At 42.7% G+C, this 22991-nt stretch overlaps 1 protein-coding gene across 1 annotated transcript in view; it reads left to right on the forward strand.

Moving 5' to 3' along the window:
• CEP170B (centrosomal protein 170B) overlaps window positions 1-15450 on the forward strand; it is a 56407-nt gene extending 40957 nt beyond the window's left edge. Inside the window, exons 13-20 of the mRNA XM_075712513.1 lie at window positions 2939-3188; window positions 5400-5559; window positions 10025-10063; window positions 10628-10771; window positions 12366-12454; window positions 13017-13110; window positions 14466-14517; window positions 15215-15450. Coding sequence (XP_075568628.1) covers window positions 2939-3188; window positions 5400-5559; window positions 10025-10063; window positions 10628-10771; window positions 12366-12454; window positions 13017-13110; window positions 14466-14517; window positions 15215-15450 — 1064 coding nt within the window. The remainder of the gene's footprint in view (window positions 1-2938; window positions 3189-5399; window positions 5560-10024; window positions 10064-10627; window positions 10772-12365; window positions 12455-13016; window positions 13111-14465; window positions 14518-15214) is intronic.
• Window positions 15451-22991: the final 7541 nt, after the last annotated feature.

The following is a 22991-nucleotide window of genomic DNA, read 5'->3' on the forward strand; positions in this document are numbered from 1 at the left end:
TGAAACAGAACAAGAAATAAATGTCCCTGTGTTGTGAAGGCTGTTCCCTTGTTCTTCCTGTAAATCCAAGTGTGGAGCTGGACGCTACATGTTGATTGCCCCAAGAGATTCCCGCTACTGTGTATTTCCATTCACTTTTGCCATAGGTAAGGCAGGTGTGCAGTTGTGTTTCCCACGAGGCAGAGGTTTGGGTGCTGTCTTGCCCAGTAGCTGTGCACTCAACAGACCCTTGCAATATCAACGTTTGTCATATTGAAATCAGCCTTTAATTAAGAGGTGGGGACGATGCAGATGACAACTCTAAGATGGTAATTGGTAACCAGAGATTGTCCGTGACACCTTTGGTCTAAGTCCTGGTCTATGCCCATAGTCCTTGACCTACCATGGATGTGGCAAAGCAGATCTGTTTGCTTAGGTTTTTAGGAATGAGGGGGGGCAAAGGGACAAGAGGAGCCCCTTTGGCTGGGTTTCTCAGGCCTCTTGAGAGGGATGCTATTTTCAGCAGATTGGTGTTTTTGTTAAGGGGTCTTAGAGTTCTGGATGTGTCCTTTTCCTATATTTTCATACAGTTGAAATAATTATCCTTCTGGCAGAATTCATTTTTATTGCATGCTAAAAATGTTATTTGCTGCTTGTTTTGATTTGGATTGTTTTAGTGCATCCAGCTTCCCTTTTAATGATTGGTTTTTTCTTACATATTTGTATATGCATGTAAATCAGAATGTGAATAAGCTAAAAGAGTATGTACAGTCTCTTCTCTTGCCTTTTTTGAGATGATGCTATTATTGATTTCTTGCTAAACAATGACAAATCAAAAGCAAGGTAACATGGTCAGAGTTTTCTGAACAGGAGGCACTCTTTGCACTTCCTCTGCCTTTGGACCACAGACTTCAAATCATTTGGAGAAAAATGATAAGTGTTGGCTGGTTCTTGGTTTAAATGAATTGGTTTTTGATTTCCAGAGCTCTGTAGCAGCATGCTAATACCCCTCCTTGTGCATAGTTGCAGCCAATGATGCTAATCCTTTCTCTGAATTAGTTGCTCTTAAAATACTAACCTCCTAATTCCTTGATAGGATTGTGGACCTTGCACAAGCTTTAAAGATACTAGTGTACTTTATGCTTCCTCGTGCTGTACCAAGTGTGTGATGCATGTTCCTATACTAATGCTATTACAGATACAGTGAATCAACACCTAGCACCCCGTTCCTGGAACGAAAGTGAAATGTTGATAAACTGAACTACTGCGCTGTGCCATCAAGACGTATTTTAGCGTGATACAATAACCCTTGAAAGCATTGAGTGTCAAGCCTTGGGAGTAAGGAGGCAGATGTGGCTGACTTATTCAAGGATTTCTTAAAGCGTTTAGTTAACTACAATGGTTTCCAACTCTCCCAGTGGGAGAAAGTTAACCTCGCTAATGGAGGAACAGAATGAACTATCTGGCCATGAGACAAGAAATGCCAATAGACTGTCAGGCCATCTGAAGTAACTTTATGTGAAACAGATAACATCAGAATAACCCAAGTTACCAATTCTGAAAGCTGAGGGCCTGTCTCCCCTGCTTCTGTGCACATGATTTGTATACCTAGTGTAATTTGAATGGTACTGAGGGAGTTGATTATGATTTCCCTTGGTGTACAGGGATGGCAAATCAGGCTCTTCATTTTAAAATTGCTGTTCAATGACAGGGTGACCTTTTGATTCTAAACCTGTGTTTAAAAAAATATATATCTCTACTGATGGAATATGAGCAACTTTATTTTTTTCTGTAAGCCAAGACATTTATATAGCTACAGCTGAGACAGCGATACCTAGGAATATTTTTTCACTATACACTAACTATCTGTAGTTTCTACCTGCATCTTATATGCCAAATTTGTTATTTTTGTTTGTATGATCTATGGTGCTGGCTTAATCTGCTTGCAGTAGTTCAGCATTATGATAATCCTGGTAACACAGTGAAGCTTTTAGGTGGTGTAATTTTAAATAACTCGGCTGGTTCTGTGTTTGGTGGGTCTTCATTCTCCAGGGAAGGACGGAAGGGAATGAAGCGGTGTCCGTAGAGAGTGTAGTGAGGCAGTGAACACCAGGAGCCCAGTTTTCAAATAAGGACATCTCGATGCTTCCCATGCAAGGAGGACCTGGCTGTCTACAGATCTGCAGAACTGGCTGGGATAAGTGGGCAGCTTCCACTTGGCTCCAGGGGTTGAAGCCGGTCCTGACCGTGTGAACGCTCTTTCTCGTAGAGTGTCATTAATGGTGAATTGCAAGGCAGGAGGCGAACGTGGGGGTGTGGACTTTTGCAAATAACATCAAGCACTATAGTCTGTTCTTCACTCAAAACCCCCTCCTTTTGCTTGTACTCACAGCTAATTGGAAAGGTGTCTGCAGGCTTGAAAATTGGGCTCTTTTTAGAAAAGGACTGCTGTGGGACTGTGAGGAGTCTGAAATGTGTGCTACTTATACACAGAGCTTCTGTGCATGGAAAGCCAAGTCTGTGGCAATAAGTTAATACATTGGAGTTGTTAACACAGTCATTTTGCTTTTCCTTTGGAATTTCCCACTCCAAATTTGTATAGTGAATGGGAGCCATAGAAATGCCTACCAGAGAGGTAGTGGAGGCCCCATCCCTGGAAACCTTCAAGGTCAGGTTGGATGGGGCTCTGAGCAACCTGGTCTAGTTAAAGCTGTCCCTGCTCATTGCAGGGGGGTTGGGCTAGATGATCTCTAAAGGTCCCTTCCAACCCAGAGCATTCTATGATTCTATGATATGCTCAACTTTGAAATAAGCTCTGAGAATGTGCTGTTTATCTTAAAATCTGCACAGAAACTCTCCTCTTCTTGTGCTCTTGGGCTAGTTTTGTGTTACCTTTTTGCCCTTTTGTAGTTATTCTTTACTACTTTCCTCGGTCTGAAACCAATTCATTTTTTATAAGCATCAAGGCGGAGACCACAGGGTTCAGATTACACTTCTACTTCGGAGGAAGAATATGGCTCAAATCACAGCTCCCCTAAACACAAACGCTCCCATACTTCAACAGCCACACAAACACCGAGGATACGTGGCTCTGGGCTGAGCAAGCAGAAGCACAACGGCAGAGAAACGGATGATGATGAAGATTTTGATGATCACCCTGACCCCTACAACTTCATGGCGCAAACAGCAGAGATAGCAGAAATAGCCAGGTGAGGTGGGGCTTTATATATTGACCCACATGTTGAAAGTGGATTGAGTTTTCCTTGGTGTTCAAGTCAAACCCAGGTGTGGAGGTAGAAAGAGGCATTCTCTCCTGTTGTTTGCGTGCCCTCTTTCTCCTTCATACCTGAACATAGGCTTTTTCAGACTTGGAAGGTTTTCATGAAGCTTTACAGCCTGTGCTAAGCTGTGCTGGTTGTACCTTCTCTCTAGAAAATGCCAAGGCGCAGGGCACTGTATCTTGGTTTGTTTCTTGTTCAGGCTGTGGACATGTCTCCTCTTGTAGTTCTAATTCCGTCAAAAGATGTAACTGTCTATACCTGCTTATCTCTGGTTTCTGCTGGAAGTCACTGTGTGTGCACCGACCGGTTGGTGTGAACTGTCCTAATTCTCTGCAAAGGAAGTCAAATGGATTAGCAAGACTGAATATGTAAACTGTTGAAGCTGCTTTGCCTGCAGCTGGTGAGGGAGCAGTTAAGCAGTCGCTGTGGGGCAGAAACCTCTTTGCTTGGCACAATTGAATCCAAACAAGAAAATCTGTCTGGGCCCTGTGTATGAGTTGTTGCTTAGCTTGATGTCCCTGGATACAGGACCTATTGTATACTGGTGGTCTGATGGTTGCCTGGAGGACCTCAGTAGTAAAGCAAATAGATTCTTTTTTTAAATGGTGGCATTTGAGGTTTGACATCTCTAGTATGCAACTGTGTTATGCCAACTTTCCAGAAATACTGGTCTTCCATTGTGCTGGCCATACTTGAAATACTTTGACTGAGGAAGACGTCTTCTGTCTGCTTTTGGTCAGCATTTCCCTGACACCCATATCACTTGCGGCACTGATCTCGAAAGGGCTTCTTTTGTGTGAACGTTGCTGTCAAGCTGCTAGAAAGTGTGTCAGCCTTCAAACCAGGCTGCATTACCTGTACCACACGAAGTGTGCATGTGGGAGACGCTGGCTTCCCTCCTAGCAGCATTCCTGGCACTGCAGAGCGCTTTGGGTTGCAGCAGCTATAAATAAATGGTTGCGTCAGACTTGTCTGGCGCTGCATGTTGCAGGGCTCGGTCACAGAGTCTGCTTCGTAATTGCAGTTCTGATTTCCGTTGCTGCTCCCAAATTAACTGGGAGGGGTGTAGAGGAGTCGGAGAGAGTTGAAAGGGAAAATGCCACTTGTTTACAGTAAGTGAATCACATAATAGATGCGTTGGGTGACAGCGCTATCCAAACCAGCACAGATAGGGGGCACCTTAGGCAGGCAGATCAAACTGCTTTTCATTACTTCAGTTATGCATTTTCTTTCCAAGGAAATGTTTTGATGAACTGACAGTTTTATTACATTGCTTGGTGTTTTGTTTTTTTTTTTGTTTGGTTGGGTTGTGTTTTTTTTTTTAAAGAAGAAAGTGTCTTTTGATAAAGCTAGCTAGCTGGAAGATTATTTTTTTTCTCTTAGAAGCTTTTCTTTAGAATTACCACAACAGCAACTTTTGGTCTGAAGGGTTTTCTTTAAGCTCTGCTAGCAACAATCCAGACACTTAAAAACTGGTTTTGAGATCTAGAGCAACTAGAGCAGAGTGCTGCAGTCACTGAGTGTTAACCAGACACCTGTCAAGGGGCTTGAAGTTTCAAGACATGGTTTCTGAAAACTAGATCTCTCTACAGTATGCCATACTTACCCTGGTAATTCCTCAGTCCTTCTGGAGAATGTGGAGGCATATTTTGATGTGCAGTCTATAAACCACAAGGAAGAAGGGAAGAGAATTTAAGTAACAAAGAAAAGAGCTTTTTTCCTTGTATGGGCTTTTTAAGGGAAAACAAAGAAGTCCCAAGAAGAAAAACTGACTGTCTTCTATTAAAAAAAAAAAAAAAAAAGAAGGAAGTAGAGTGGATGGGTGGGGGAGCAATAACATAAAGCTCCTTTTATGGATGTCTCCAATACTTTCTGGTAGTGTGTAGTCACTAGAATTTGTTTTTTATCAAATCTCTACTTCAAAGCTGGGTTCAGGAGGGGAGTGTGGATTTATTTTGTGTGCAGCCAGAGTGTTCCTCGGCACCCTGCCAAGGCACCCCAAAAAACCCCTGCTTTCCCTAGCCTCTGCAGAGCTTATAGCTCCCACAAACTTTTTGTGGCTCCTGTTTTATATTTTATGACTGTGAGGCTTGTTGTATCATGTGTCCTAATGGCTCTGCTGCATGCCCTGTGCTTTAGGCTCAGCCAAACCTTGGTGAAGGATGTGGCCATCCTTGCTCGGGAGATTCATGATGTTGCTGGAGATGGGGACTCGCAGAGTTCATCGGGGACGGGACCAAGCATCTCCCTCAGCTCTGTGCCCAACACTCCTGCTTCCACCATATCAGCAAGAGAAGAGGTAAGATCCCAAACAACAGAAATCTCTGCCTCTGAATGCTAGTAAGTGTCTGGGGCATGGTTGTGGTGGGAGACCAGGGCAGCATCCCCAGTTGCAGCAGCACTGAAAAACCCTCATCCCCTGTCCTCTTAAAAAACACCACCAGAAATATTGACTGCAGTCTATTTAGGGTGTTCTTTATATTGCCCTCCTTTGTGCCATGGCCAGCCTTGCAAAGAGGTGGGAGTCTCTCTAATCGGACTTTGGTCCCTGAAGTTTGCATCTGAGGAATAGGATGGAGTGGGTGTGCTGCACTGCTGTGCCAGGGAGCCAAAGCCTCCTTCCTTGTTTCAGACAAGGCCCTGACCACGTGCTCTGCCTGCACGTTCTGTATCAGCTCTGTATTTTGTACCTCAGCTGTGTTCTTTCTGCCAGGACTGTTGAAATGCTGTGCAGGTGTTACCTGAAAGAAGACTCTAGAAACTAATATAGTTTAGAGGGGAGATAGTGCTTTATTCAGCGCCGGGTGCAAGGTGGAATATTTCCACAAGTCAAGCACACCAATGAATAACTTCTGCAGCATTTATAGACACGGTTACATGGGATATGCCTATCTAATACATATTCATGACAGAGTTACTATTTTTATCGCTAAATCTTTATTGCTAAGTCAGCATTTCCTTCTGCGCATGTCTGGGGGTCTTTGGTGGTCTTGGGTGGTCGTGGGCAGTAGGAGACCCTTCCTCTAATTGTCCTTTTAAGGTATCAAGTCTTTTCAGGACACCACTTTTGCTGACTTGATATTTGCCAAGTTCTTAATGAGGCTTTGTTGTTTCATTTAAATACTTATTTGATGTTTAGCAAGGCCTTGAAGTGATTAGTTACCTAGCTTGTCTCTTTGACAAATATCAGCCTACTTCATACTTCCCTAATAAGCTCTTATATATATGTATACATCACATACATCATAAGAATTCACATAACAATCAAGTAACATATGAGTTTCATCTCAAGATTTGTCTCCTTTAGGCTACACAGGTGTTACTTGAATCCCTTCCCTCGATCTGTGTTTTGATGGGCAAGGGCAGGGCTGCTCTCCAGCCAGCGAGGTGGGCAGGGAGGAAGGCAGTTAGCTTGGGAAGCGCTGTCCTCTAGGTCTTCAGTGAAGCTGTGACTTCCTCCCAAACTGTGTAACAGTTTGTCTGCACTGGGGTGGGAGGAGAGAGGCGATTTCGTAATTTGGCTCACCCCCTCAGCAGTGCCGCAGAGCAGGGACTCAGCTCAAACTTGTCTGCAAGGTCACCAGGAGGCTCCAGCTGCTAAAGCAAAATTGCCTTTGCTGCTGTTTAAATCCAAATTCCCTCCTGTCTACCGCCAGCGTGGTCTTAAAAAAATACACAGCTCTATCTGCTGTTCAGATTGGCCTCTTGGCCATCTGTTGTCTTTGGCTGTTGTGAGAATTGCAGACCTGTCCTAAACAGGGTTGAAAGCTGAGGAGCAAACCTGTTACCCTGCCAAGAGAGTAGCTGGAGGCCCTGTGACCCTTCTGTGTCCATCACTGAAGGAGCAAAGCAGAAGTTTAGGGACATACTCAAAAGATCAGGCGAGTGTGGCTGTGCTTGTGTTAAACCGAGGTCAGCTGCAGCCTGCTCAGGGAGGGGTTTTTTCCTGAGGTGGTTTGCAGCCACAGTGCACAAATGTTTTGCAATAACTTCAGGCTCTGAGATAAAGTGTTTTATTGCTTTGTTGCCATGCAAGTGCCACACCTGCAAAACTGCCTTTTTGTATTACTCTTTTTGAGCAGTTAAGGTGACAGATCTACCTTACTTCTGACTTGCAAAGGAAACGTTTGCTGTGCGTTGGTAATGGCCAGTACTCAGCACCTGCTTCCTTCCAGAAAATCAGTGTACCTACTTTTTTGTCAAGTGCCACTGAAGGGTACAACCATAAGTCAGCTCATACAGAGGGATGTCCTCTGCTGCTACAGGAAGAACACCTGCAAAACGCAGTGTTTCTACTCTCTGCAAAATGATGGGCTCCAAAGCACATGGTTGTAATGCTGACTGGCAGGATCACAAAGCCAGGACTGCTCGGACCCAGGCGAATTGAGGGTTTCTCTGTAACATGGCTTTGTGGCACTGCCGTGTGCTGTGTGGGAGGGACATGCCAGTCAGCCCCCTCGCAGTAGCCAGGAGAGCAAGCGTAGGGCTGTGTCACGCTGTAGGTAATGCTGTCAGCAGTACCCACTGCTAGAGCAGTTTTTGAGATCTTAGAGTGGTGTAAATGAAGAAGCACGGGTAGGAGGCTATGAAGACAGATCAGGAGCCATATCTTTGGTGTGTTCAGCCAGTGGTGGGTGAAACCACCATAAAGGCTTTTAACTAGACTGCCTCCAAAGAGGGTTGAATAGCACCGTGATTTCAGCAGGGCCAGCAGCTGGGAGGCCATTTGAGTTACACCCAAAATGCCACCATACATCAGTGAAGCTGCCCTATGTTAGCAATAGTCAGGAATGTGTTAAATCAGCAGGACTTTTTACTGGTGATGCTGAGATGTGGAGCTGAACCCTGAATAGTTTGGGATCCTGAACGGTGCATCTTGAGGGTCATGTTGTGAACAGGAGCAATATAAACTGGTGTGGGTTTAATAAACACACATGTCATCTTTGGAACTGGACTAGAATCAGCGGACATGCTTCCTTCAGTCTAGATGCTGCTGAATCTGTGCTAAAATAATTATTTTGGCTTAATGCAACGAAGTTTCTAGGAAATATCTGAAGATAAGTGTGTGTGATGCTAAGCGCTGTGAATTTTGAGTGTTATAGAAACAACTTTATATTAAATATTCTAGAAAAGGACATAGTGATGATAAATAGCTACTGTAGTTATAATAGTAATGTATTGAAACATCTGATAAAAGTATGCGAATAAGAAATGTTTGCTGTGTGTGACTTTCTTATGCTGCTATGGCTCTTGCAGTGTGGTGCGCCATTCTGCTAGCTCTTGATTTTTCTACTACTAAATATTTATTCCTATTCTAATAAAGTGGGGAAAAATGCAGGAAAAGTAAGTACTGATGCTGGAATCACTTTTGAGTGTTTAATGCCATACCAGAAGCTTCACTTTGGACCAGTGTGTGGCACAACATTTCTCAGCCTCAAATTAATTTTTTTTAAATTACTTTTATTACGAAGCCTGGTTAAAAGTCATGAGTATTCTCTTAAAAGTTAGGATATAGCCTTAGAGTTAAACCTTATTCTTCATGTTCTGTCCTTTCAGGTCCAGTCTTGGCTTGGATGTTTACCAGGAAGGTTTTCAATTTCCCCAGTGCATGTTTGGGGTGTTTTTGTTTGTTTGTGTAGCCTCAGATGTATAGTTTATAATAACCTAGATTCTTGGCATACTGAGCTGAATACTGCTACAAATTAAGCAAAAAACCCCAAACAAAACAACAGCAACAAAAAAAAGAGTTCAGCAGGGGTGAAACCTTCATGATTCCTGTTTACCGAAGCCACGGGTTGTTTGGGATGCCTTGGGTTGTGAATGTGTAGGTTTTCCAGGACCCAGCTTTCTGCAGAGCCGAGCAGTCAAACTGAAAATTTAGCTGCTTGCAAGTGTGGTCAAGTGGGTCATCCCAAATCACTGGTCACTACTGCAAATTTTCGCTCTACATGAAATTCTTTTGGTTGGTCTTTTTTTAAAGTTGATAATGATATAGCAAAAACTTAAGAGCGCAATTATGTTTGTTAAGTTGTTGTTTAACGTACTCAGTATGAGCGTTGGTATGATGAGAGGAAATGCTTATGGGTGCGACAGAACAAAAGGCATGAGAACAGACCAGGTCACATATGAAAATCTCCTGAAATGGTGATGCGGGAGCAGGTGCTGTCCTTACCGTGTTTTCAACTGGTGTGCTGAGAACTGCTGGACTGTAGGAGTATCTCCTTCCCTTGTGGTGCTGTTTCACTGCTGCAAGCAGCCTAAGTTACTGTTTCTGCACTTCATGAAAGGATGCTTCAAAAAGGAAAGCTTATTAGCTAAACGTTTTGGCTGTTGTGCCCCTGTGCCGTAGTATCTCATACCTTCTGCTTGTGCATAACCCAAGTGCTGTTGCACAGAGTGTGAGGAGCCTGGACCTTGGATGGCACACGGTTTCCTCGTGAGAGCTGTGTGCTTTGCCAACCAAAAAGCCTCCTGGGCTGTATGTTTAGCCCATTCTCTGTGCTCGGAGGGATGCTGGATTTCACTCAGCACAGTCCGTTTCGAAGTAACTGGGGAGCTGCCTGAGACCACCTCTGCAGAACTGGTTGGTGACCAGGACCTCCATGGGCTTCGGTGCATGCAGGGGGTGGGCATCAATTGCTGGTCCTCAGGAATGCGCTTTTGGGAATGTCAACCCAAAATAACCCCAAACCATGTGTTCTCTTTGATACTTGCTGTCACAGTCATTCACTAGCATTGATCTCTTTGTTTCTGTTTTAACACAGATTGCTCGTAGATCTTTTCGGCTGGCATATCCATCTCAGGTGCACTTTCCATCCCATTATTTTTGTATCTCTGTCTTGTCACTGTTATTTTCCTCCCCTTCTTTTAGAGTTTTTGTATGTCAGTCAACTAAACAGGAGTAGGTGTCTTGCCTTTCGTGTTCTTCCTGTTAATTATTTGCATTATCAGTGGTTTTGTATTGCTTTTTCATCTCTTCCATGTGTTACTAAATGGTTTCTGATTAATTTTAGTGTGGCTTTAATGTTGCATTGATATATTAAAACATAAGATATGGGAAAACATGGCCTTTTTGAGTTTTAGCCTAAATTAAAAAAAGGCAAAGATGTACTTCTCAACTATGTGCTGAAGTCTCAAAATTATGAAGTGGAATAGCCCCACTGAGTTTCGTAGGATGACTCCAGTGGGTAGATGCTTGCACAATTGGGGTCTAATAATTCGCTTAGGAACCCATACCTGTCTGAACAAGACTTAAATGAATCAGTGTTCCTCTGGGGCTTGCCTGAAAATCTGCAATACCTGCAGTGAGTGCCTGTGTGCCTCCTTCCCTACTAATTTTTAATGACTCATTACTCATTATTTCCAAGTTGGTGCAGCACATTCCAGAAGCAAGCCTGAACTACCAGAAAGTGCCTCCGGGATCAGTGGAACTGAAGGATTTTGACCAAAATATGAACGATAATAGAGAAGAGGATCCCTCAAGAAAAACAAGGACAAGAAACCGTGAGGAGGCAGGCCACCTTTTTTCTTTACTTTATATATGACATTGCTTTAAGCTGCAGTATGTATACCTGCTCTGTCTAAGCTGCCAAAGGAGGTCACTAAAAAAAAAAAAAAAAAAGCACTTCTCAAAAACCCTGGCTTGTAGGTGTAGAAACAGTGTTTAAAAAAGAAAAAAAGAGGAACAGAATCATCCTTTGTGACAATACTGACAGGAAGTTTCCTCTCTTGTGTAAAACTCCATTAAAACCTGAGGCTTGGTCACTTGTTATTTGGGAGGAGGCATTCAGTGTCAGAGCCCACTTAGGCTGTTTCACTGCTCTTATAAAGGAAAACACAAAAATCTCAACTTTGAAATTTGCAGCACCGATAGTTTGATGGCAAGAAATCATGGCATGAAAACAGTTGTTCCTAATCAATAAAGGCATCTTATTTTTCTGCAAGGGGCATGCTGGTCAGAGCTGCCCACAGAGCAGCAGAGGCAGGATCTGAACCTTATGAGGAGTTTCTGCAGCTGGGCTTGAGTGCCATGGTACAGCTGGCTTGCTGTGCCGTGCTGTGCAGACAGCAAGCCACTCATTCTGCGTTCTTCCCTCCAATACATGCAATTTCATGCAATTCTTCTGGGGTGAGAGAGCAGGGTAACCCAGACATCACTGGGATGATGCTAAAGGGTGAGGATGCCTGGCCTGAAATTTGAGGCTGGGGATGGTGTTGGCATGAGGGCTGTAACGGGGTGATGGTGACAGTGGAGGAGCAGGCTGCTGATGCAACACTCGGCTGTTGCCTCTGCTTGCTTTCTGCCTGCTGGCTCTGGTTGAGAAGGAAGAGCTGGGGCAGAGGCTCTGAGGAGGCAGTGCAGGCAGGAGGGGAGAGCTGGGCTCCAGCACAGTCACTCTGCTGCTCTGGAGGGGGAGTGTGTGACTGAAAGGGGCCGATGGAGGGGAACTTGGGCTGAGCTACTGGTACCGATCCTGTCCTGTGACTGACCTGCAGCGATCCCTCACTCCCCTGTAGAGATGTGCCAAGGCTGAATAAAAGATGCAGGTTCAGAGTGCCCCTGGCTGCTGTGGGCTTTCCTGGCAGAAGCCTGGGGGCTCTTTTGAACCGCAGGACTTGAATATTTGGGGTTTGGTGGTTTTTTTGTTGTTGTTTTTAATAAAGCAGTGGTGGGATTACACGGCTGTGAAGGTGGCTTGAACTCCTATAAATCACATGAGATGGTTTCAGTGAGACTGCTTGTGGGACTACTTGTGTTGTGATTTGGTTTTTTTGGCGGGGGGGTGGGGGGGAGCAGCAGGAGGAGATGCCTGTGAGGCTTGGAAAGTCCTTAAGGTTTTTCTTTCAGAAATTCTTAAATAGTCATCTCACTGCAGACAACTCTCTCTTTGTACACTTCTCAAGAAAAAAAATCTGAACAAGTTAGTATTAATCTTTTTGCCAAAGTCCTGCAACAAAGCTGCACGTCATCTTAATCTCTCGTGAACTTCAAATATCATCCCCATAGGTGAAGATGTTTCAGTGCACATCATTTTCTGTAGAAATTTCCAGTTTTATAATATGCCACTTCTGCTAAAAGTTCTCTCATCTGCCCTTATATTTTAGGTAATCTTTGACAATCTGATGTTGAACCCGGTGTCCCAGTTATCACATACAATCCGTGAAAATACAGAAAACCTCGCTGAAAAAATGAAGTAAGTACCTTTTTAGCCCTGGCCTGAAATGTTGACTTGCTGCTGAGTTTGTGGGCTTGCTACTTGTGGAAGATAATGCATAGTTGTCTTGGAAAGTCTTGTTATCAAGATGCAGAGAATCTAGATGTGGGAAACTGTGTGTATAGTGAACGAGAGGTAACATGGTTATTTGCCATCTCTTTTCCTCATATGTTTGGCTTTTGGAATTTTAATGCTGGATTTGTAATGCCTGTTGATGCCTTAACTTTGAAATGTTGCCTGTGCAAAGAGCAGAAAATGTATTCCTGTTGATGGATCGTCTTCTCTTTCCTCCCTTGTCCCAAGGCTCTTGGAAAGCCTGCAGGTCACCAAGGCTTGTGAAAGCTTTCCAAAGCCTGTTGTTGCTCTAGAAGATGTCAATTAGGGAAGGATTTCAGATCGTTCCTAAATCAGCTGAAAGGCATTTTGTCTAGTCCCTAATCCACTAATCTTCTTTGTTGCCACATCTTGTGATAATTAAGTCTTTTAAACAAGCAGCTTTTGGATGGCAGTTTTAAGACCTGCTCCACTTTTTGTGCTGCAGGATTCTGTTTCAAAACTCGGAAAGGACCTGGGAGGAGATGGAGGCCAAAATTAATTCAGAAAACGAAGTGCCAATTTTGAAAACATCAAACAAGGTAAGACCATGTGAACAAGTGCAATACCAAAAGCTTGTGTCCATGAAAGCTTTGTAAGAAACCAAAATAACAAGCTCCGGCCCTTCTCAAATCCATTTCTGAAATTTCTAGTCTATTTGTATGTGTTGAACTGCTGTCTGAAGTGTGACAAAGTGAGTTCCTCCAGCTGTTGTGTTTCACCAAACTCTTCCCCTCTCCCTTTGTGATTCATCTTCAAAGACCCAGTCCCCTAACAGATACTCAAGTTCAGGGTCATTAGGCCTCATTTAAACATCTACCAAAGCATCACCTACCATGTGGTTGCCACAGCTTTAGTTGTAGCCAGGTGTTTCTCATGTGTGTTTGTTTTCTTCACCTGTAACAGTCTGATAACAGGGCAATAAAAAAAGCTTCATCCCTAGGGTGTTGTTTGTGCTCTCATGACTTCTTATTGTTGTTTATGGGGACTGCCAGTAGGGATTTAAGTTTAATAATGGACCCAGCAAATATGGTTAATGCTAAGCATACATATAACTGTGCAGGACCTGTGTAGCTCAGTGCTACAGCAGTATATATGTGGCCAATTGCTTTGTCTGGTCTAGGAGTTGAGTTTGCAAATATCTTTCATTTGGTATTAAGGAGGATGTAGAGGAGCCTTTGTACGGTTAATCTGGCTAGCATTTCAAATCTAAAATCCACTGTGGCTATGAACTGGGTAGTGTAGTAGCACTTGGTGAAATGATGCAGAGCAGATGTCCCTGTGCACTGACCAGATGCACCTAGATACAGATCACAGAATAGTTTGGGCTGGAAGGGACCTGTAAAGGTTATTTAGCCCAACTGCCCTGCAGTGAGCAGGGACATCTTCAACTAGATCAAGGTTGCTCAGAGCCCCGTCCAACCTGACCTTGAATGTTTCCAGGGATGGGGTGTCTACCACCTCTCTGGGCAACCCGTTCCAGTGTTTTACCACCCTCACTGTAAAAATTTTTTTCCTTGTATCTCGTCTGAATCTACCTTCTTTTAGGTTAAAACCGTTACTCCTAGTCCTATCACAACAGGCCCTACTAAAAAGTTTGTCCCCATCTTTCTTATAAGCCCACCTTAACTACTGAAAGGCTGCAGTAAGGTCTCCCCAGAGTCTTTTCTTCTCTAGGCTAAACAACCCCAACTCTGTCAGCCTTTCCTCATAGGAGAGGTGTTCCAGCCCTCTGATCATCTTCTGGATACTAGCTTTGTCTTTTCTGTTAAATAAGCAAGGTTGGAACTGACTTTGAATGTTCTTGATCAGATAAGGCAGAAGGAGTAAGACTAGATTCCTGTGTCAGTTGAGTACTTTGTTGCTTAATTTTCCATTCTGATGCTTTTGTTTCTAGGAAATCAGTTCTATCCTGAAGGAGCTCAGGAGAGTTCAAAAACAGCTTGAAGGTTGGTCATGTAAAATGTTATTTTTGTCTCTCAAATCCCAGTAAGTTGCACAAAATAAAATAATGTGGCTTGATCTGCCAGTGAAAGCTGGGAAAGGATGCAGAAGTTTAGTTTGTTAGCATAGCGTTCTCTGATGAGTGCATATGGAACAAACAGTAGATTTATCTTGCGCTGCCAATTTTTAAGAAAATTGTTGACTTTTGCAATGTAGAAGCTGTTGCTGTGGAAATGCTTTGTTTGTGGTAATTAGCATATTCCCATAAGATGAACTGGCAAAGGTCTGTTCTGGCTGAAACAATATTTAGCAGCTCTTTCAGCCAATAAACTGTGCTATGCTTTTTTGGACATAGAGCTCTGTGCAATAGAAAAGGTAAGACAAGCTCTTGCATCATCTAGAAGCTTAATAAAAGCATATAAAAACATACAGCTGTCATTTTGGGCTTCTGCTAAAAGCTTGCTATTTGGCTGCTGTTAAGTTTGTCGTCTTGAATTTAACCAGAAAGTGGAATGTCCTCATAGCTTCAGTTTGGGAGAGGTTTTGCTTGTTAAAGCTGCTTAGGCCTGAAGGTATTAACGAAGAAAATATTGTGACTAAAATGAAGGCAGCAACCTTCTGTTTAGAAACTGCTGAGTGCTGCTAATATGTCTGTTTTGGGTTTTTTTTTTTCCTTGTCCTTTCTTCCTCCCCCCACCCCAGTCATAAACGCTATCATTGACCCTACCGGAAACTTGGATGTAGTTGCCAGTAACAAAACATCTTCTGCTGCAAAACAATCTACAGCCACTAAAGTCAGGACTGCTAACACTTCTGGATCCACACTGGAGACTTTGTCCTCAGCACAGACGAGAAACTACACACAGAAATCGAACTGTGGGTCTTCTAGCTTACAAGATTCAAATTTCATTCCAGATGGAGAGAAATATATGATCTGATACAATATTTTGTATTGCTATCATACTGTAATCTACTGTCGCGTTAGTATTGTGTATGAGTGGTTTGTGGACAGTTTGTGTGGAGCAGTTGTTTAGATTGCTAACACATTGCACAAAAAAAACCCCAGTCTGTGCTGTGAGGGTGAATGGAAAGTCTGTGTATGCCTTTTAAACAAGACTAGCACTGTGGAGCAGCACATATTCAGCATAGAGGCAAACTGATTTTTAGAAAACTACTCATTTATTCTTCCAGTGTGCCATAAGAAAACAGGCTTTGCATACGCTCCATTCAACACTGCCGAAGCTAAAGCTAAAGTGTTCTTGCATTGGCCTGTTTATAATTATTCACTTGTAATGAGGCGCAATTTAAAAAAACACTTTTTTTTGTACTATATTTGTTTTGGGTTTGGTTTTTTTTGTTTTGTTTTGTTTTATTTGTACAAGTGAAGCATTACAACTCTGTTGGAATCAATGTGCAAATCCAACAGAATGATTGTGCAATATTGTGGGTTTCTAGGAGAAACTCTTAGTATAGTTGTGTAAGAAGTCTTTTTCAGCAGTTATAAAAAGGTGACCACACTGAAGTTGTGCATCATCTTATTTTCAGTCCAAAAACCAAAATAAGACAGAAGAAACGCTGTGTTTTTCTCTTGGGAAAGTGTAAAAGTTAATAATGGTATGAATGTAAAGACTACTAATACAGTTACTATTTTTGATGATGTTTCAGGCCCAAAGTTTGAGGTAGGTACAAAAAGATTTTACAGTTTAGCTTGCCAAATTTTCATGATTTCGGTACAAATGCTGTCTTTAAGCTACTTTTTTTTTAAATATACAATCTTTACAATGAGCTACAAATGCTGGGTGAAAGACTAAGATGTTTGCGATTAGCTAATTGCTAAGAAAAACATCTGTTCCAATGGCTCATGTAATAAACTTAATTGCACAATTGCTGTGAACTAGTGTTCACTTGACAGCACTGCAAAAATAATGGCTTAAATGTAGCTCCACCTTTATGGCTAGTTCTGTTATGAATTTTTTTTCAGTGCAGAAGTGCTTGAAGACCACCGTTCTGTGGTATTCTTTAGAAACTATTCAACAGTGTCAGGCACTTGGTGCATCTGGGATTTTTGTCTGGATTTCATTTTTGGTCTGTTATAATCCTAGAACACTAAGGATTATGTGCAGTTGCACTGAGCAATTTCTTGTTTAAAAAAAGTTGGGTTTTGTATTCTGTCTTTCAGTTAAACTGCAAAACACTAAGCAATTTTTTGTTGCTTTAAGAACAAAAGTTTTGGTTTGGAGGGGACCTCTTCCAGGCGTGTTTGCTCCCAGTTTTTTCTGTCTTGTATAGATTCCTTTTTCATTCTTCCTGGTCGATAAACAGTAAGTAGGTAAAGAAATTCTTTTATAGCTGTGGAGGATACGTTTACTGGGAAAGGTGAGCAGATGAGCTCCACTTTGCCCTCATACAGTGTGTAGTTTAACCCGTGAAAATGGTTTCCCAAGCTTGACTGCTTCTTGTGTGCTGGCTTTATATTTTGGGGTGGGTAGTGGATTCCTTAGTTAGCTTTAGTAGTTACCTGAGCTTTTCTGCTAGAATGTTGTAACAATGGGAACCTGTTTAAGTAATTTAAATAAATAGGGGTGCTCACAAAATGTTTAATCTTACTAACGAAGACCGTGACTGCTTTCCTGGTGAAGCCAGCGGGAGCTTTCTATCAATTTCAGCAGAAACAGGATCGGTCCCAAAATGGGAGTATGCCAACAGGCTGTTAGTTTCCTTTGAGTGCGCAAGATGCTGGCTGGTAAACAATAGGTGCAAATATCCTTCCAAGATTTCCAGCGGGTTATAAGACTCATCTGCTCGTGTGGAGATGCTCTTCCATGAAGAAATCTGCTGGATTTCACGTAGATGAATGCAGAATAAAAAAAGAATTTGCCCTTGATGTTCTTCTGCCTGTAACATATGCACTATCTGAATGTGTTCATTCAGTCGTTTGTTCTGATTTGTCTTTTCTTGAAATACCTGACTCTGTCCTTGATGAATATCCTAAGTGGTGGTATCGTTGCTGACATGTGACACAATTTCTCAAGCCCTCCTTGGTGAGGGTTTGAACTGACCAGGTGCTACCCCAACTCACTAGGAGTTGAAGGACCTTCACAGATAAGGTGTTGCTGTTACTTTCAGTTTTGCTGTAGCCACACATGAATTACTCAGACATCTGACTTTTATTATTATTTGTTACCCATGTTTCCACATCTTTATGGCTATGCTCTAGTGCATTTTGTTTCTCTACAACATGTCCTTGATGGGACTTTGGTTTACTTTCACTTCAAAATTGCTTGATTCTTCTTTCATTCATGAACACATCAGGGATGGATTTTCTTCCTTGGTTGCTCTGCTCTGAACTTGAGAGAGAGCCCGCAGACACCTTACATTAATTAAATCAAGCCGCAAAATATGGTACCTCTGCAAGTGACTAACAAGGATGCAACAATCAGTGTCTGTTTATAATTTGGAAATGTGTGTGCAAAGTGGGGGGAGAATGCACAGCTTGATTTGTTTTATTTGTGACTCAGCCAACCTATGAAATGCTTCTGTGTCCTGACACAACGTTCATCCTTGGATCTTTGCATTTAAAACAGTTTTGCTAGTCAATGATGAAATGCCACATTTTTTTTTTTCTTGTATTCACTGCTTCTGAAGTACACCCCATTTGCATTTCTCTGCTCCAGATAAGCCAAAGAGCTAGCCACTTGACTATTACTCACTCCTTCACTGATTGTTCATTCTTACAAGTAGTACTGTATGCAACCATGAAAACATGCCTCTGTGTGAGTCCAGCGTGACCGTAACAGATGTGTAGTGGTGTATCTGGGTGGCCCAGGATCAGCGCATAAGATACGCGTTGGCTTCCATGAGCTACGGATGGGCCTTGCATTGAGCTTGGTGGGGGTGACGCTGACCTGTGGGTCACTCGCATACCATATTGCTTTCATGTGTTTTGTATCTGACTAAAGAAATGTAATGAAGGGTGGGATTTTCAAAGTCTTGGGGAAGCAAGTGCTCGGGTCCTTTTGCGTTTCTGTACGCTTTGGGTGCCTGGCACTGTGAGCAACTTTCAAAATCCCAGCCCTCAGCTCTTCCACTATACTTGAAAACCATGTTCTCAGTTCAGCGCTTTCAAATGTAAAAACCTGTTACTCTGTTCTGATGGCGTGAATGTAAATTCCTGCGAGAATGTGTATGAGCTTTGTGAGTGAGGGCCTAAGTGTATGTATAGTGATGCCATGTCATGGTCGTGCTCCAGGAGAAAAGAACGTCTGCATCATCTTTAACTATTTTAGTAAAGGTACAACTAGTGGAATGTTTACATACAGCCTACTGAAAAAAAGAGGAGACAAAAAAAAAAGTGTAAAGTATTTAAGTGCAAGATTCTACTAGTTTTTTTTCTTGTTTTGCAGATCACACTAGCTATTTTTGAAGTTCAGCAAATGTGTATAACTTTTGCAAAGACCAGACAGAACTACCTGTTCACTTTTGATGTGCCCCATGCTGAATTGTGCCTATTTCACTCTCTGCTGTTGTTATGCTGCTGATTCTGCTGTTCTGAACTGTTCACTGGATCATTCCATTTGCATGCAACACAAATGCAAGCTGAGCTGTCTGAGAGTAAAGCTGAAACACGTTTGTATAACTTGAATCAATTAATGACTTTCTCTTTTCCACACCCTCTTGAAATGCTGTGTATAATTTTGATTTGTTTCTCCTGCCCTGATTTTTTCCACTTTTGTTTTTTTTTTGAATGGTAATTTATTTTTGTTTGCATTATAGGCAGTATCTGTACATTTTGTTTCAAGGTGATATTGTGGACGTCTTTAAAAAACCAAATTGTTATTTTATATAATTTTATCATAAAGTTGCTCTAATAAATCATTCTTTTATCATGTGACAATGATTCTGGGTTTTGTGTGTTAGTTTGGGGGGGAGTATGTGTTTGGTGGACTAAATTTTTCAACTGCTTGTTTACATTGGTGTTAGCTACAGTGTAATGAAAGAATTGTCAGCAACTGAAGACTCACAGTGCAACTGGATCCTTCCTGGTGACACCTACGGCTGGGGCAGATCCCTCTCTAATAGTACAGGAGTCCCCTTTCCCCTGCCCCCGTAGTCACAGGATTGAAGTCCCCAAGTCCCCATCACCTCAGGGTGGTCTTACTTCTGAGTATGGTATGGTGATACTTGACTGAATCTATTGGGTCCTGCCTACGTGATGGTATGGGAGGACCATGCCTTTTTCAACAAGGGCATTTGTGGACTGTTCAAGAGCAAAGCCCTGCTGGTCTCAGCTTTTTCTGGCGGGATGGGGTTGGCATGGGGCAACAGTGGGTGGTCTGGCTGTGGGCTGTGTTGCTTTCCTCAGGAGGGGTACAACCATTTGGATGCAGCCTTGCAGATACTTGGAGCACCTGCGCACAGGAGCACACTTGATGTGGTTTTTCTAGAAAACGTGTTTTATTTTAATGCATTGACTTCTTAGACCTCTGAATGCAAGAAGGGAAGCCAAGAAAAATCAATGTAAGAAACTACTACTCACTAGGACACTATCCTCCTTAAGCTTCTTTTTCCTCCTCTGAACAGAAATTACTGAAAATACTGTACTTGCCAAAAGAGTTAGTGTCAGAAAAGGCTTGTTCGGCACTAACGCTTCTGCCTCTGTCAACATCCAACTCACAGGAACCATAGGAAGGAAGAAAAAAAAAACCCAAACCCAAAATGTGGCATCCACTTGGTGCCTGGGGATGCTTTGTAGACAAGGAAAGATCCAGAGGCATGGGTGAAATTTGGTTTCAGCAAGAGGACTCGTGGCTTTAACATAGCAGTAATCGTAGGTAGCAGGTCACTCTTTTGGGTGGTACGTTTCTCCCAGGGAATGGTTCTCCCTCGTAGCTGCTGATAGCTGGTCAGGCTTGTAGAGGGTGGGTTATAACGTACTGTCCTGGTTTTGGCTGGGATAGAGTTAATTTTCTTTGTAGTAGGTGGTATGGTGTGGTGTTTTGGATTTAGTATGAGAACAACATTGATAACACACTGATGTTTTAGTTGTTGCTGAGTACTGCTTATGCCAGTCCAGGACTTTTCAGCTTCCCATGCCCTGCCAGCGAGAAGCTGGGAGGGGGCACAGCCAGGACAGCTGACCCAAATGACCAAAGGGCTATTCCATACCATATGACGTCATGCCCAGCATATAAACTGGGGGGGGTTGGCTGGGGGAGAGCGATCGCTGCTGATCGCTGCTCGGGGACTGGCTGGGCATTGGTCAGTGGGTGGTAAGTGGTTGCATTGTGCATCACTTGCTTTGTATATTATTATTATTATTACTACTACTACTACTATTATACTTTATTTCAATTATTAAACTGTTCTTATCTCAATCTATGAGTTTTCTCACTCTTACTCTTCCAATTCTGTCCCCCATCCCACCAGGGCAGGAGGAGTGAGTGAGCGGCTGTGTCACGAATGCAGGTTTGTGAGTCCTGCTGATTATGTCAATTTATTGTGAATGAGAGACTTTACACAGTTTGATTTAGTAGCAGTTTAGAATTTACTTGTAGCAAATCGCAGAATTTGATTGTAGTATTTTTAATAGCACTCAGTCATCAATGATTAACAAAGTGATTAGACAAAATCGATCAAAACAGTGACTTAGTTACAGATTCGAAGATGGCAAGGTTCACTCTATTACTACATGGAAGTGCATAAAGGAAAATTAAATTACACTGAGTTGGAATGATTCACAAAGGGATTGCGTATGTAGGGGATAAGGAGGACCCTCCCGTTGAGTCGTGAGGTTCAGAATAGACCCCCTTGCTTTCTAAACTCCTTCTCAGAGAGGAGTCTAGTTGTGGCTAGGTTCAACCTTAGTGTCAGACATGGTCAATGGTTTAATAGGAATAAGGATAATGCAGCAGTATAAGACTCACTTTGAAATTAAATCGTACATCTACAGACTACTTAAACTGATTCACGCATGCATACACACAAAGATGAATGCATATATAAAAATGGTATACCTGTTAAAGATTCCCCTCGAGTTCAGTGAAATACGTCTAATGTCTTGGCATTTCTCAGCGGGCGAGGGTTGAGCCTCGAGGAGTGAAGGGTTTCAGCCCAGGCTCCACTGTTGGTCTTTGGCAATGGATTTCTGGTTGTAGCAAACTTTCAGAGTTTGCTGGCTCCGAGAGGCGTCTCGCTCAGAGGGAGATGCTGGTGCAGCCCGCGGCGGTCCAGGAGAGCTCAAAGGGCCTCACTTAGGAATGCTGTTTATAGGATTGTGAGATGATTGACGTTAATCACCAGTAAATTTCCACCCGAGCCACAGTTCGGATCGGTAGTTGCTGGAATTCAAGTAATGATGATACCACTCTGTTTCAAGGCTGTCTGGGGTAGCTGTTTGTTCTTGCTCCCCTCGTTAGCCATAATACGAAGATTTTGATAAGGACAGGGCCGCTCTCTGCTTCAGCCATGTCGGAGATTCTAGTACAATTAAGGGGTGCTTAACTGACCAACTCGCTACACAGAAGCGTCGGCCTGGAATTCCTGAGATCGTAAAGCTGTTGAAGAGAAAGAGGAATGGGGGGGGGGATGCACCACCACAGGCTGCGTGGTGCTCAGTTGCTGGCTGGGGTTAAGCCACGACACGCAGCCCGTAACACACCTTCACCACAGGCAAAGCAACCTCTGTGTAAGCAAGAAAATATTCTTTATCTTCAGGAGGACATGAGGATAGTGGTTGCATGGGGCCAGTGGTTTCCTGGGTTACCTGGATTTTCCTGGGTTATGTACTTTGCAAATCAAAGAGGAGTGTGATTTTTGTAATATAAAGCCAGATATATTCAAAGCAGACAGCATATACTGAAGCTTTTCCTATACTTGTAGGTCATCTTTCCTAGGTGTGACTGAAGGGCAAGTGCCACACAAGAGGCTTGACATGACTGAGACAGCAAAGGACTTGAGCTATGCAAATCACTGATTGTTTTTTTTTTTTTTCCCCAATTGAAATGCTTTTCCAAACAGCATACAGCTGACAAGCATTTAATTTTAGGTTGAACAAAATGATTCCAAGTAAGTGTTAAATATTTCAAGTCCATGGTTAGATATTTTAGTGAATTTACTGAATTTTTCAAAAAGTGGAAATTGAGTAAATCTTTAACAATACTTCCAGACAAAAGAATCAGAATTTTATTTAGACTTTGAAATTTTCTCTAGGCTTGTCAGCTGAATCACTTCCCAATTCTTGACCTGAAATGACTTCGTCACCCCCTGCTCTTCCCCCCAGCTCATTTGAGTATACAATCTTTTGGCACAAAGTATAAATAGAGCGTTTTTCTTCTCAAGTGTAAGGACCCTGGATGTTCCTGCCTCCCATCCTTCTGTCGACTGTTGGTGTTTGGAGCCCAGCCGCCTAGTCCTCGTGAAACAGAAAGTGTAGTTTTGTAGTAATCTCTGCGGTGGTAGCAACGTCTTTATCTATTATTAG

Source organism: Pelecanus crispus, chromosome 6 (assembly GCF_030463565.1).
Source record: "Pelecanus crispus isolate bPelCri1 chromosome 6, bPelCri1.pri, whole genome shotgun sequence".
Lineage (NCBI taxonomy): Eukaryota > Metazoa > Chordata > Aves > Pelecaniformes > Pelecanidae > Pelecanus > Pelecanus crispus.